This window comes from Larus michahellis, chromosome 4 (assembly GCF_964199755.1).
Source record: "Larus michahellis chromosome 4, bLarMic1.1, whole genome shotgun sequence".
Lineage (NCBI taxonomy): Eukaryota > Metazoa > Chordata > Aves > Charadriiformes > Laridae > Larus > Larus michahellis.
This window is the reverse complement of record NC_133899.1, coordinates 32,883,869-32,900,382: the sequence shown is the minus strand read 5'-3', so window position 1 is coordinate 32,900,382 and position 16,514 is coordinate 32,883,869. Positions and strand designations below refer to the sequence as shown.

The 16,514-nt window shown below is 46.1% G+C and overlaps 1 protein-coding gene across 1 annotated transcript; it reads left to right on the top strand.

The window, feature by feature from the left end:
• Window positions 1-15,066: 15,066 nt before the first annotated feature.
• LOC141743075 (inositol 1,4,5-trisphosphate receptor-interacting protein-like 1) lies at window positions 15,067-16,056 on the top strand. Its single transcript, XM_074586801.1, has one exon. It carries the CDS (start codon window positions 15,067-15,069, stop codon window positions 16,054-16,056), a length of 990 nt encoding a protein of 329 aa, XP_074442902.1.
• The last annotated feature ends 458 nt before the right edge of the window (window positions 16,057-16,514 follow it).

The following is a 16,514-nucleotide window of genomic DNA, read 5'->3' as shown; positions in this document are numbered from 1 at the left end:
GAGAAACAGATAAAACAAACAAATCATAATAATCTAAGATGAAAAAGAGATACACAGCCAATGACAAATAAAGTCGTCTTGCAAATAAATACAGAAGACTATCATAAATATCACTTAGTTTGTCCAAAAAGCTAATACCAGGGACTGACAATTTCGTTTTAGTTTGAAATAAGCAGTGACCTAAAACTTCAAGAAAAGCAATACTATTCTTCATTGATGGCCTAATGAACAAACCAAAAAACAAGTTAGCAGGTGTCTTGTCCTGCCAGCTTCTCAGATATAAGTAAAATAAGACTCCAGTGAAGAAATTAACCATCAAATTAGGAAGTCTTGGGGATTTGAGCAGGAAATAGCTTTTCTGGCCTCTAGAATCCTTTAATTTCACTTCTTAATCTTGATACTTGTCTATCAGAACAGTTTATATAGGGGACAGCCTCTTGCCTTGAAGCAAAAGTACTGTGTGACTTTGACAGAAACACAGGCCTCAGAATAGCTTAGAGTTAAATCTGGAATACTCAGTCCGACATCTTGAAGAATAATTTTGTGCTGGACTTCATGGAAATATGATCATCCTTGCACACTGCTCTCCCCTGTGCTGTATCATGTCCCCCCTCCTGCTCTGTTGGGTTGGTGCCATGCAAACCATGTAATCTTCAGACTGATGAGTGAAGGAGGGGAAGAAAACACTAAAGAAAACACTAAAGAAAACACTGCCTTATGCTTACTTTCTAATGCATCAGCATCATCAGCAACAGCAACAATAGACTGGGCTAGATGAACATTTGATACGACCCATTGATATCCTTTTTGAAATGCTGGACCACATTCATTTTTCTCCTATTGCACTCAGACGGAAGTCAGCATGTTGGCAGTGAAACTGCACGTTGTCTCCTGCCAGTTCTTTGCCAGCCTTACTGTAGAACTTGCATCTGGACCCTAAACTTCAACAGTGTGGGATGAGGTGAAAGGGTTGAGATTGGAGGGCACTGGATGTCATAAAATCATAGAATCATGGAATGGTTCAGGTTGGAAGGGACCTTAAAGATCATCTAGTTCCAACCCCCCTGCCATGGGCAGGGACACCTCCCACTAGACCAGGCTGCTCAAAGCAGCTCATCTGATCCAACCATCCTGCTCAAGCAGGAGCACCTATAACCAGTTGTCCAGGACTGTGTTTAGATGGCTTTTGAATATCTCCAAGGATGGAGATTCCACAGCTTCCCTGGGCAACCTGTACCAGTGCTCAGTCACTCTCACACTAAAAAAATGTTTCCTGATGTTCAGAGGGAACCTCTTGGGTTTCAGATTGTGCCCATTCCTTCTGGTCCTGGCAGCAAGCACAACTGAAAACAGCCTTGCGCCCTCTTCTTTGTGCCTTCCCTTCAGGTACATTTATATAAATTATATATATATATAATTCATACACATTAATAAGATCCACCCTCAGCTTTCTCTTCTCTAGGGTAAACAGTCCCTGGTCTCTCAGCCTTTAAGGAAGCTCTTAAAATTAAGGAACCTCTGCTGGCGGCAAAGGAACCAGGAGGTTTATAAAGTCATCAACGAAGGAATATATCTTCTGTAATTGAGTAATTGCATTTACCTCTCCAAATCAGGCGAGAGAAAGGGATGTGTTACTGGAATTTTACAATCTGGCTCCCTGGATTTGGATGATGAGACTTTAGGGAAGCATATACTCATATCCCACACAGTTATGGGAGAATAACTGCATCATGGATGGGGCATGGTAGCATCCAAAAGGACCCTGGAGTGTCCATTCAGAATCTTCAAGTCCTCTCTTCATCCCAGGTAGAAATAGAGATTTATTATGGAGTAGAAGCAGACTGGGAAAAGCTGGGAACAGCTTCAGGGACCAAACTGAATATCCTCAATGGAATTTGTATTTATACCAGTGTTAAAAAGGCATTTAAACTGCAGGTATTTGAGCCTCAACCTTTATTAAAAAAACCCTGGTTTTAATAAGTACATTTAGTTTTCAGCTTGCTGTACATGAGACATTTGAATGAGAAGAAAACTACCTTGTCTAGGACCATGGAAAATGTGAATATAGACCCAGAAACTAATAAAATGACAACTAAATTTTAAGACTTAATTACGGCCTTTGTTACAGACTCCTCTCTCAGATTTATAGCTAGTGATTTATAAGAGCAGCTGTGTACTGAAAAATGAAGAAAGATGGGAAAACTCGCTAATTTATTGCCAGAGACTAGTCAGTGGGAAGTAAATAAACTCTTTTCTTTCCATATTAGCAGTGGATAAGCTCCTTGTATTTGTGTTCATCTTTGACTATACCTTTAGCTGGTACATTTTTCTAAAGGGCAGCTTTTCACCATTCCGTCGCAGCTCAGCTCCCAGCCTGGCTTATTCTGTGTGCACAGCACAGCGAAGGATGGAGAGCATCCGAATACCTCAGCCACCTCCAGCTGCCAGGGGAATTCGAGGTAAGCCGAATGTAATTTGCACACTGGAAGTTGGCCAGCACACCAGGACTATTATCTCCAGTTTTGCAAAAAGGACTATGGGAATGTTAATTAACACAAGTGCCCAAGACCTTGGTTTTATGTGTCTTCTGGAGGAAGGACACGGGGCTGGAGAGAGGCGCAGAATGTCTAATGAACACAGAAGGTAGTTAAGTTGTTGGCTTTCGTCTGGGTTGGTCATGTTGTGCTCAGAGGCATATGGCATGTTTCAATGATGGGAAGAGAAGGGAGAAATTGCTCAGAGTCATGACCGCCTCATTTTATACTTGATTAGCTCGATGATGACTTACCTATAAGTCTGAAAACAAGTAGCTTGAGTGGGAGTGATTTACACAACTGTCTGAGCGTAAGCCACCACTCCAAAATATGGCACCTATACACGTGGTGTATGCAACAGAGACACAGTTTTAGCTGCTTCCCACCATATGTCTGGTGCCCAAAACCCTAAAAAACATTTTGTTCTCTGAGCTGTTCCCAGTCTTTTAAAGAAAAATACAAATATACATTATAAAGCTGTCTGACACACTTGAATTTTGGCCTCTGTCTGTTTCTGCTAACTAATTTTAGACTGGCAATACACATTTTCCTCCTATATATCACGATTTTCTGTATGCAAAAGCCAGAGTTTGGTTGTGCTGCAGCAGAGAACTCAGGCAGGCTTTAAGCATTGTCAGGAACTAAAGAAACAGAAGATTCCTCAAAAGAAAGATATGCTCATAAACGTTCTCTCTTCCATATGAGTGAGCTACGTTCCAGTGCATGACAAGAACGTAGAGTTAGTACCAATTACTACCATACTTATCATTGGAGGATTGACATGTAGATTGAGCCACTAGAGGGAGATGCAACATGCATTTGGCTGGACTTAGAAGAGAATGCTTTATACTATAAATTCCCTTACAGCAGTTATCAATTGCATATTATCAGTGGTCTTTAAGTCAAATGAGCAGGGCTTTTTAAACTTTTTGTTTCCTAACATGTGAAATATATACATATATAACAAATAGAAATGTGTAATATGTAACATACAGAGGCATAATTGACTTTTAAAATGTGTCCATGTTCATGCCAAAATATGTTCACATATATGCATGGCAGTTGCTACGTGTGGTCCTTGTGCTACAAATGGCTCATAAGCACAGCTCCCAGCTCCCACACTGGGTCTTTGTGAGACAGCAGTGGGGCTGTGATGGTGTGGTGGCTCCTGGGTAACACAAATTCCTGAATTCTGGATGAAATGTTGACAGCCATGGGCTTGGGCCATTCTGCCACTTCTCTCTATGCCCAAAGCCATCTTAATAATGAGATACTGGGCTTCTTGAGAACCTGTGTGAGCCATGATTGAATCTGACCTTGCTCTTAGCTTTCCAGGGCATGTGACAGGTGTCTTATAGCTCTTGGACATATACTTTGTTAAATGGCTTACAGGTTAGGAAGATTACCCCCTAATTTGAGGCATGGTGTCAGGTCTTTAATGGGTGAATATCAAGCACAGAGGAACTGCAATCATTTTGAGGGACAGGCTTAGAATTTAAAATCTGCTTGACAAATGGGTGAAATGAGCTGAGAAAAACTGGATGTAGTTCAACGAAAACAGAGAAAAGTGAACGCTTCTAAGTGGAGATAATGAACTGTACAAACACCGGATGCAAAACGCCTGCTGAGCATCAGCCCTGTGAAACAGGATCTGGAGGTTACCAAGGTTCACAGGCTGAACTTGAGTCAACATTGTCACACGACTGCAAAAAATAAATATTATAGTGGGCTGTGTAAACAGGAGAGTTGCACATAAAAGTCACATGAAGTAATCCTTCCACGTGGCTACGCAAAGACAGTGCTTCTCACCTGATATCCTTGGCACTGTACTTTAAAAAGGAGGTGGGCCAGTGAAAGGGTAACAAATACAGAGCAACAAGAATGTTCAACGTTCTAGAAAATGGGTCCCTTTGGAAGAACTGGGTGGCCTCAACTAGAAAAGAGAAGGTAACACATACCAAGAATGTGAAAAGTTGCCGCAAAGTGCGAAGAAATTGTTCTATTTGTCCTCTATGTCTTGGACAAAGATCAGTGAGTTATTGCCTGCCTTGCAGGAAAGGAGATGGAAAAAGCTGTAGGTGATAAATAGCTGGACAACAGAAGAGATTTCCATGAAAGGTGGTGAACTTTTCATCATTTGAGATTTTCAAGAACAAGTTAAACAAAAGAAGTGAGTTGATCCTGCTTTGGGCACAGAGAAACAGACTAAACAATCTCAAATAGGACCTTCCAGCCCTACTTCTTGACAGTATGACATATCTTCTTGAAAAAAAAAAAAAAAAAGGCTTCAGCAAATATTTGAAATATTTGTTTGAATTAGAGCTACTTATAAAAGCAATAGCATAAAATTAGAATTATTTTTGATGTATATAATCAAATCCTCCTGATATCAGATACTTAGAGATAACAAATAATATTCCAGAAAAAAATTTGTTCAATTTAGTCTAGAGACTGGAATACGGAAGGTGTATAGGGATCAACTTTGTTCTGGCAGGCAGATGAACCACACAAATTAATAAATTCTTTCTTATCTAAATTCTACAACAAGGTCATCCCAGCACATACCTTTCTCAAGTAAAAGTAATGGCTTTTTGTTTGTTTGTTTTTGTGTGTCTAATTTGAATTTAAAGCACAAACATCCTGGCACTGCTGCACCCTAGGTCTGCCATACATTCTCTGAGAATAAAAGCTCCACGCCTCCCTTGTTTACACCCCTTCCTGGCAAAGCCCCAATTGCCTTGAGTCCAATCCAAAAGTACTTCAAACAGAAACCATACGGCTGTGGGGGGAATATTTTTCCTTTAACCAAACATTTCTATGGCACAATTAAATAAACATTTTTTAAGGTTTGCTATTAAATTTTACTAGCATCCTACTGAGTAATACAGCCAGTTGGACTGCTCTAAGTGGCAAACAAACAAACAGTATATTGAAACAAACAGAAAACCCAACAGGACATATTCCGGGAAAGATTGTTCTGAGTGGGGCAGGCGTCATTAGTAGGGCTGCAATGCTCCCAGCTGCTACGTCCCACCACGTACGCTCCATGTTCTGAGGCCTTTTGTGCTTCCTCTTTTAAAAATAATTATTCATTGTGTTTGTGATTAATGAATCTCTTCATTTGGGGATGTCAGTTTTTGTGGTTCCTTTATATCCTGCACGGAGAGATTTGTTCAATGAATGACAATTACATGTTATTCCATTGTCTCAAGGAATGAAAGGCAGAAAAAACATTGTTTGGATTTTTATTTTTTTTTCCTCTTTAAGATTGGCAATGGAATCCAGAAAACTAGACCCAGACAACTTAACTCTGGTGGAAACCAGTTTAACGTTGTTATTAGTTCCATTCAGCCCCCTGGAAGGATTAAAAGGTCATTTGTTTTATGTTACAAACCTCTCCCCAATTTATGTATGGCTGACACGTCGGCTGCTTTGCAAGGAGGCAGCTGGGAGCAGAAGATGGGTGTGAGCACCATGCAATGGCCCAGTCGGGTCCACAGAGCTTGGGGAGCCCCTGCTCAGATGGTGCTTGGGTCCCCCCACCCAACCCCTTTCCCCTGATGGAGCCCCAGGGCCAGATCCAATGGCATGGCTTTGGGTGAGCCTTTACCCCAAACCCCCCCACCACAGGGGATGGAGAAGTCCCGCCATGCTTCAGCTTAGCATCACAGAGGGGATGTTCCCTGGGAGGCTGGGCTGTCCTCTCCTGCAGCAGCCACAGCTGCTAATTTGAATCCAGAAATTGGCTGCTCCTGGATGGGAGCATGACCTCGTGCGAGCACTTATGTGGGCACCAGGACTGCTGTTGCTTTCGCAGTGTTTCTTCTGTTCGGGCATCACTTCAGCAAAACTGGAAGTTTGCCCATGTCTGTGGGCTTTTGGCTGCCTCGGATACATACTGTCCACTCAAAAAGAAAGGACAATTAAAGGAGAAGAAAATAAACATGCTCTTTTCCTAAAAGCATCTTCATTTCCTTCAGTGAGAATATTGATTGACTGGCAACAGAAATTAAAACACAGCAAAAAAACCCTCCAGAACTCAGATTTTAATAAAATAATTCTTTTCTTTTAGAGAGAGAAGTTTCCTCTCCGCCCCCCCATTTTTTTGTCAGAAACACTGCCAGACAGCTGCCAGCCGTAGAACTACACTAAGACAAGCCAACCGCTTTTCAGATCTTTGGAAATGAATGTTGGAGGTACTTTGTTATGCTTAGCTGATTTATCTGGGCACAAAAGGAGCACAGGCACTCTGATGTAGATTAAACAGACATTTTGGTGGTTGAGATAATTTCAATAGTGCAGTCATGGGATTCATTACTTAGAGTTATCCATCAATTTGACGAGCCCAGAACTATGAAAAACAAACAATCCACTGTCTGAATGAATTTCTAAAAAGAAATAAAATTAAAAGAAAAGAAAACAAAACAAAACCAAGTGAGAAAGAAAAGGGAAGGACACAAACACCTGCATCACATCATGCTTTAAATTCAGGCTAAGGATTCTACTTAAGGTAATGGTTTGAAGCCCAGCGTTTCACAAAGTAATTTGCTCAGGCACTGTACTGACTGTGTCGTGGCAGAACAATCTCATCGGGGTATGAGAACAGTGAAAATATTCAGTGCTGGGCTTTCCTGCATTACAATGAGGTGCAGAGCAGGAGCCCTGCTGGAAATCACTCTGCCGTCTCAGAGAAGAGAGTGGGTCACTCTCTCAACCAGGGGACGACTGCAGCATCCCACACAGAACCAAGCTTTTGTATCTCTAACAGTTATCTACTTCCCAGGGGCCGCCTAATTGCCGTTGCCATCAATCCCCTTGTCACCTGCAATTTCAATCAGTCTCCTAAAGGTTTTCCTACCTGGGTTTTCTCTTCAGTGCTACTTTCTCCTTGCCAAACGAGCCTTGGATATCTGTCATGCCAAATGCTTAAGCGATCGTTTCTGGATGACCGGGGAGCAGCAAACTCTTTGATTATAGATGGCCTGTTGTATGTTAGATTAGGTATCTGCTCCACTGTGAAGCTAAATGATACAATGCAGGGGCTGAATAACTTTTCAGTCATGGTCTGGGGTTGCTGTAATCCTTTTTATTTTTCTTAAACCGTGACTAGCCATGTGTTTTCAGTTACAAGTAAATGCAAATCAATCTGTGTGATGTGGACATTAGGGAATCGTGCAATTTTCTTTAATTCATATTATATTAGCTTTCACCCGCAGGATAACATGTGCACATGAAACTTGGGCCAAGGAGAACGGCGGGGGGAAAGGAAGGCAGCAATTATGCATGCTGTAATTGCTCCCACCCAATATTATGGCATGCAATGCATTTGATATGACTGTAACTCCACAGTAGCATGACATTTTAAGCAACGTCAGCATGTGCTTTGCAACTGGCAGCCCCCACGTCCCTCCTCATTCTGCCTTTCCCCGTACAGAGCTCATCCACTATACAGATAGCATTGCTTACCAGCAGCTGCAACAGCTGCGTAAATGAACATACTGTCCTGATGATGGGGTGACAAGCTCTTCGTTTAAATTTCGGTCAACAGCTCCAACACAAGGAGATTCAGAATTAGGTACCAAACCCACATCCAGCAAGGGCTGCTCTGTCTCCAGGAACGCTCCCCAGGAAGCCTACGGGCACGGGAACTGTAGTCCTCAGCAGTGCTGGGAGAGACAACACTTGAACACGCCCTTCTTAAAGGAATGAATTTTTAATAATTTCATGGAAGAGCTATTATTTTGACATTTAGACCACCATTTCAATTCTTCTGAACTTTGCAACGAAAGAATAAAAATACAAGCTTGACACTGATGAGGGTAAGGTGCTGCAGCTCCAGCGGTCTGGATGGAGTTGGGCAGATTTGTTGTATTCAAGGTCATGGTCTTAGAAATGTTGCATTTTATGCTCTTTGGCAAAGCCTGCTACCAGGGCCAACATGCAATGCAGCGTTTTAAGGCAGAAGCAGGTGCATACTGTGCTTTTAATTGCTTTTAGGAAGGATGGTGTTTATTTGAGAGCCTAAATCAAATAGTTGAAAAAGGGGTGAAAAAAAGCATTCTGGACTAATACAAACCCATGGGGTAACATCTGTGCCTGGGCTCACTTTGCTTTGCAAGGGGAAGCACTCACACAAGTTGCTGCAATTAGGTCAGTATCATGTCGAGGTGTGATAACGTGCACTCGTGTGAATGACACTCGAAGACCCAGGAGGTCTCCTCTCAACCAGCATTCCTCAGCTTATCCCGTTAACTTCAAAGCAAATAACTATTTTGTCCCACTAGTATCCTCTAATAGGCCAATAGTAAATTTTAGGTATTAAATTTCTGTTTTAAGATACATGATTCAGAGGTTCCCTCCCTAATGCTGGCCTGACTTAGTAAGTCTCTACACATTGGAATAAGGATGGTTAGTGCAATTACAGAGACTTAATAGGACTTTGGTCAGCTTTCAGTCACCACTGGTTTTGGTCCAAGGATACTGCAGTTTTGCATTGTAAGCGAAAGAAACCACCTAATAAAAGTAACCAAAATACTGTGCTCATATTTATTTAACACAGTGATAGGTCTCAAGAGAGGATTTTATTTCCAAGAGCTGAGCTATAGGAAGATACAGCAGTTTTACTGTAGCAATCGCATGGATCAGGGGGTGTCTTTGGGCTGACAAGGGTATAAAAAGAAAGCTGAAACTTAAAGATTTAAAGATAAAGGGAGAAGAACTAGAGCATAACATGATGGAAAGATGATCTATTAAACAGAGCAGTGGACTTGTATAAAACTGTCACTTCCACAGGAGAAGGACAGTGCACATGGCTGAACAAAACCTGCAACCCTCTGAATGGTGCCCATACACAATAAGGTCAACATTAATGAGCAAATAGTGTTCCAGTGATGCAGGAAATAAATATCTCCTGCTTTCATCCAAGGTGGAAGGCCTCAGCTCCTCACAATTAACCATGGCTCTGTCACGCTGTGCTCCTTTGTTTACTTAGCTCTCTCCTGTGAATCCCAAGCACCAAGTGGTTCGATATTGCCCTATCCAGTGAGTAATCCAGCGTAAAGTACACACAAGCAGGCTGATTTTTCAGATGGAGCCACACAATCGTTCCTTTTTAATTGCATTTGACATTACTGGTAATGTTCTGTGCAGCTCCATGCATAACACACATTTAATTGTACCTGTGTGGTAGTGATAACACTACAGCATGGTAATTTTCTGTATTTGTAGCATGTGGGAGCCAATTCATTTTGGGTATTTCAATGCAGTTTATTAACTGGGAAGATTGGGTAACTGGAACCTCCTTTATTAAAGTTATTGGCTGCCCTGTAGCAACGGAAATAAATTGTGATAATAGCCAGAACAAATTAGCTTGCGTATGTATTAGCCCTTAAACGAAAAGAGGAGGGGGAAACTAACCTTCTCTTGGTACATAAAATGCCCGTATTTGGAAAGGACAAGTATGTTGACAAATAAAAGTAGGCTGATTTAAGAAGAGAAATTCTCTCTTTCCAGGCACCTTACAACACATTGTATGAACTTTAGGGCTGAGCGCGGATTTACACCTCGTGTAGAGGCACTGTGGAGGACAACGGGGACTTCCACTTCAGACAACCTGTACCCCAAGTGCAGCGCAGGTCAGGGCCGTGCCTGGGGGAAAGCTGACCCTCAGCCTGGGAGTGCTGAGGAGAGCCACGCAAAGACAGTTCTGGAAAAGGTACAACCACATCAGCTAGTTACCGCAGCTGAGAAAGATCACCTGCCCTGCTCTCGGCCCTAAGCTGGTCTTGCCCCTGAGTGGGTATCCTTCAGTGGCAGGCAGAGGATCTCTATGTTTTATTATTTACCTTGAAAAATCTCTTCAACACATGGAAAGTCCACCGTGGCTTAGGTCAGCCAGAACTGACCTCAGTTTAATACTGCCACCGGTTTTCACTCAGTGATTTGTGAGAAGAGCTGCTGTACCTCTTCAGAGATTTTGTGCCTCCTCTTAACTCCCTTGAGGCGAACAGAAAGGTATCTGGGGAATGGTTCATGGAGCTCAACACAGGCATCTAGTGCCACTCCAGACTATCCTGGCCCTTGTTGCAGCTCTAAGGGGGTACCGGCATTTCGTACCTGCTGAACTTTAGGGACATCTCAGACACCATACAGTCTATAAAATTACACTAGATTATATCCTTGGACTGTTTCCCTCCTGACTGCAAGAGCCTGTGAATATACACATAAACAAGGTGCTCTGAACTCCTTTATTCCCCTTCTGGTTGCACAGGAAGATGTCAAAGGATCGGTGTAAAAAACCTCATAATCTAGGCTACTGGTTTTTTTATACATAGCTGAGATCCAGAATCACTCCTGACTTTGCTGAGTTAGTCCGTATTTTCAGTAACACACGAGTGCAATTGAGTACCAGGCTGGTATTAAGGAAGTGACTGAAAGCTCAGGTAAGTGATGCGTGAGCACGGTGCTCAGCGTGCATAATACATCTCCTAGCAGTCCTTGGGAGCTCATGAAAATAAGCCAGGAAAGGACTGATAGGGTCCTTGAGGCCAGGTCTCTGCAAGCGCAGAGCAGATTGCTTAGCTCACTGAAAATGCTGCCTGCAGAAACCACAACACGGTCCCCAGCGCACTCTGACAAACAGAAGACCAAAACCCGCAGAAAAAACACGTGGTAAGAAGAGAGCAGGGCAAGCCAGACTCTCACTATTGCCTTTGCTCACACCAGCAGAGAAACTACTCAGTGACATGACACATGAGCTCAAAAAATGGATGTACTTGAAGAAAGGGAGAATAGGAGACGATTGAACCTGCCAATATGACTTGAAGGTAGTGAGAGCTTTAACCTGAATTCTCAGGTTAAAATTCTCACCCTGAATTTTAACCTTGAACACACTGCCACCACACACCCACCGGGCTTTGTGGTGGCTTTTTCTGTACCTCCAGGTGGGCCCACACATCTTATGCAGCACTAATTCTCTCTGGGAGAAGACAAAATAACCAACGAATAGATGTCAGGGAAACCAGCAGCAACCCTACACTTAAAGCTGCTTGGGTAATTAAATGCAAAAAACAAGCTTGAAGAAGAATGCATTTTAAAATGCACAGAGGCCAGGAAGAGTGAACTGTGTGCAGAGGTAAAGACCCTCTTGCAGGTCTTTTGCCAGGAAGGGGAAGACTAGGAAATGTTGTGGAGAAGTAGATGTAGAAAGGATCAACTGAAAGATACCTTTAGGCTCTGGCAGGACATTAATGATTCTGTCTTACTGGTGCAGTGGTGCATATCCAGAGTGCCTACTTTTAGGTTATAAACGGAGGTGTCTGAATTAAAAGCTGGTCTCCTTGAGCTCCCTGGGTAAGTTGCAGATACACAGATGACACAAGAGCTTGGTGTGACTCAGAGGAGGAGAGCTGCCTCCCTTCAGCCACTGCCCCTTCCTTTCCCTTTCTGGAAGCCAAATTAACTCAGAAAATAGCTCATCTTTCCTGTTCGTGGGTTAGTTTTCTCTCAACTGAAGTAGCTCAGAACATGAGAGGCTGATCGTCGGTGCTGACACGAGGCAGTGCCTAGCTGGGAGTGTGGAGGAAGGGGCGCGCAGGGCTGCTGTAGCATCAACCATCTGTTACATTGACCCCACAAAGCCATTCTCTGGAGTGCTCTGAATTTACTTTTGGAAGTCTCTCTTTCAACCAACTTTATGAGGGTGTCTAGCTCCTATTTCAGACCCAAAGTGACAGTGTGAATACCTTCCTTCACTGTTCCCCAGCACGGTAATTCTGACAACAGCAGACTACGGAATGCTAACAATGCTAAGAAATAGCACGGGTGTTTGTTTCTTGTTTCAGAGGCTGGGATTAATTCCAGCACATACTCTACCATTACTGGCACAAATCCTTTTTTTTTTTCCCCTTTTAATTACATCATAAAACAAATGTCATTCACAGGCCTGAAACTAATTTTCTATGAGCAAAGACAATGAAATACATTTGTATAAAGCAAATGCACAAGGAATGAGATGTCAAATCAAACCTAAACTGGTGTTGCTTGTTTTATCTCTGGTAACCTCCATGAGTGTTGCTTTTCTTAGATCACTTTCTAACTGTCTTCAAGTGAGCTCCCTTTTCCCTATAAAGCTCTTCAACAGTGCTCACATGCCTAAAAATCAATCCTGTAATAAACAACATCGTATGGCCTTTGGATTGGCAATGGCTCTTGTTCTACTGCCTCAAGTGAGGCAGATCCTTTTCTTCCCCCAAAATGCATTTTAGGCTTGCCATCAGGCATCTTTTCTTTTTCAGTCTGGCTTTTATAGCAGTCATCTGTGTAGCCTCTGTGTCTTGCCAGTCCTCCTCTCTTGCCATCCAGACAATTTCTCTAGAGACGTTTGCTGCCCACCAGGAGCTCACACTTGGGACATCACTGAGAGGCTGCCAAGCCTGGTGAACCCTGCAGGTTGTCACCCACTCCTACTATGCGTAGGGTCTAACGATGCTGCGAGGAGGCAAATTGGAAGTATCCAAGGGGACACTGTGTTCCTCGGAGCAATGTTCAAAGGATGAGGAGCACAGGTGGCGTTCTCCTCTCTCCCCCCAGCCAGAGGAAGGGGTTCAGGAGGGAGGAGGCAAATTGAAGAGGTGAATGCCTGGCTGCACAGCTGCCACTCAAGGTTTTGGCTTCTGTGATGGTGGATTGACCTTGGAGAAGCCGCATCTGTTGGGAGCTGATGGCATTCCCCTGACCTCATACTGCAGGGAAAAAGAGGGGAGAATGGGCGACACAGAAAGGAAAGGGAAATGCCCGCGCAGCAGCCCTCTGCCAACAGCGGCAGCGTGCTCCTCGCAGTGGCCTCCCCAGCGCAGCAGCCGGTGAAGACCGTGGCGGCTGCAAAGATGATTTTTGCACTGCTTTCCCTTCACACTGTCATGACCATGGTGGCGATTGGACACGGGTCGAGAAACTCCCTGGCAGCTCTGGCTGGGCAGGGACCAAGTGAGAGGCGCTGCTGAGGTGCCTCTGTGTGTTCACTGGGGTCCCGGTGGAGCATCTGCTCATCCCAGACACTCCTCAGGGAGTCGGTGCCACAGAACAGACCGTGCTGGACATGGAGAAGCCGGTGCTGTGTCATCAGGGGGAGTTGCCCACGGGGAAATCTACACCTGCATCCCCAACATCACTCTTGGGAAATGTCTCCTTGGAAGCAGTGTCCTCTCGCCGTGGCACAGCCGGAACGGAGATCCTGCCATGGACAAGCCCCATGCCACCACCAGCATATACACCACCACCCACCCATCGGTGTCCCGAAGGCACCGAGAGCACAACCACCACCACAAGCTCAGAGGCCAGCACCAAGGCAGCCGATTCCATCTCACGGGACGGGATCTCAAGGAGCAAGCAAAGCATCCACGGGCCACAATGCCCCATTTTATGTTTGCTAAGGGTTTGGGGGTGCTTCTGTGATGGTGTGCTCCCCGCCGGGTGCCAACCGGACCTTTATCTCCCATGTCCCTGCCCAAGAGATAACCAGCCGTGGTGGTCACAGTGGGTGCACCTGGTCGCGATGGCGGCATCCAGGGCTCAAAGGTGGTTTCAGGGAGTCCGATAACAACACAATAGCCAAGGGCAAACTTGAGCAATGCCGGTACTGTGGCCAATGTGCAAATAGGACTAGAGCGCAAGCATCTTACCCCTGTAACTAGTCAACAGCCCAGGAGCTCTTGGAGCTCTCCTACATGGCAGCAGGCTACCTTGAGTAGGGACGCCTCTCAAGATTACTTCTCAAGATGCAGATTCCTTGCCACAACAGATCCTGGGTAAGTGACTAATAGCATGCTAAACTTTGAGATCGTAGCTAAGTCATGGAAAGGACTGATTGCGCAGGTATCGTCCTGTAGACATAAACCCTTGAGCAAGACTGGGACTAGCACTGGATCCAGCTGCCCCTGGACTCCTCTCTGAGAAGAAGTCTGGAAAGCAAGAGGGTCCTCTCTGAACTTCCTGACTCAACGGGAGGCTCTCCCTCACAGTTCTGACTGACCCTGCCCTCCACGCAGTAAATGACCGATTGCACCTCGCCATCGAATCCTCTTAAAACACACTCACATTTACTACAAAAAGCTGTCACTGAGCCGGGGTGGGGGGTGCCCAAGGGTGGGGCTGGCTGCCGGCCTGTGATGCGCTCTGTCGCCTGGGACACCACAGGGGACGCATCACAATTTGGGGGGGTGGCTATAAAGGGCAGCAGCAGCAGCGCTGCCCCAGTACGGCCTGGGCTAGCGGTGAGTGGGCTGGCGGGGGGAGGCTGGGCTGGACCAGGACCGGGGCAGAAACGCCGGCCCCCGCGGGGTGGGTTCTCACCCAGCATCGAGGGCCCAGCCACTGGCCCCTGGGCTGGGCACAGGCCTTGCTGCCTCCCCGCTGCCTTGTCCCCTCCCCTACCTGCCCCCATCTTCCTCCGGCTCCCATCCCCATTTCCCCCGCCGCCAGCTCCCTCCCTCCCAGCCCCACTGAACCCCTTCTCTCCCTGTTCCTACAGGCTATGGCTGCAACAATAGTCCTCGCCTTGCTTGCGCAAAGCATCATCCAGCTCCTGCAGAGGGTTGGCAGTGAGCTGGACGACAGCAAGCACGAGCACGTGCAGCAGCTTATGGAGCAGCTGAGCCTGGAGACGACTCGGCTGCTGCAGGAGCTGGAGCGGGGCGCCTTTGCCTGGGGAGCCCTGCTCTTCGCTGCCTTACGGCAATGGCAGTTCTGGGCCATTGCAGGAGTGATGGTCCTGCTCTTCAGGCTCTGCTGCTGGCTCAGGAAAAGGAGCCAACAACCAAAGAAGGACACTTTGAGAGACGAGGCTGATAAGGAGGAGCCAGAAGAAATACCCAGTGTTGCCCTGGATCTGCGCTGGATTTCGGCCACACGCCTTCTGGACCTGTCAGAGTCCTTCACAATGGTGGAGGAGCTGGTGGACGAACTTCTCCGTATCTGCCAAAAACTCTCTTGGGACAGTTTCGTGCCACGACTGGGGCCAGTCATCGGGGTGAGCAGCACCTTACAAGGTTGGATTCCCTGTGAGGAGGAGGCCGTCTACCGCCTACTCGTGCCCCTGAAGCCCCCCCGGGGCCATGCCTTCCACCTGGAGATGGGCAGCGCCACCGAGGACACGCTGGCGAGGAAGGCCAGCCTCCGCGTAGACCTGCGGTGTACCTGCATGAAGGAGCCGCTGGCGGAGGACATGCTGTGCTTCCTCCACCACCCTGAGGAGGAGCTGAGGGAAAAACAGGGGCCCAGCCTCCTACACACCTTCTGCACTGGCCCCTACCTGGACATAGACACAACCGCACGCTGGCTCCAGATGCTGCTAAAAGATGCCTGGGCGGTTATGCCCCAGTCGAGACACTGCTGTCTAACGGTGCTGCCCTCCAAGCACTCCTGCAAGCTCCAGATGACGCACACTTCCAACAGAACCATCCTGATTGAGCTCATGTTTGGAGTGAAGCAGGGCGACTCGTACGCCTTCCTCAGCTGTGAGTAGGCAGAGGCCACTGTTACCAGCAGCAGGACGCGGCCATTGCCAGGAGCCTTCCGATAGAGACTCTCTCCCGTTACCCCCTCCACAGCGACCGCCCCCCCTCTTCCCAAATCCGTTCCCCTGGGGAGCTTTACCCTGTGCTTATTTATGTCAATAAATCACTTGTTTAACACACAGACGCTGCCTCCGTGAGTGTCTGGGCACCACTTTGTTGGGGAACACAGGCACAGGGTGCTGACGGCTCAGCTGCCACAGAGCCAGGGAGCATTTTGCAGAAAAGCTGGTTCCCGTGTATGAAGCACACCAGCGACTGGTGAACTCCCTCTCCTCCCCTCGGTTTAAGCTGAGGCAACCCCTGGCCCACGGCAGCTTGCCATTCCTCTTCAGAGCTGATGTTCCGGCTCTGGTTGCACTGATTCCCTAGCTAAGGCTCCCCCTCCCGCGTTGGGGCAATGGGAATA

Bases quoted from the DNA above. Each gene is read 5' to 3' on its own strand.
- LOC141743075 (XM_074586801.1), top strand. From the start codon at position 15,067: ATGGCTGCAACAATAGTCCTCGCCTTGCTTGCGCAAAGCATCATCCAG.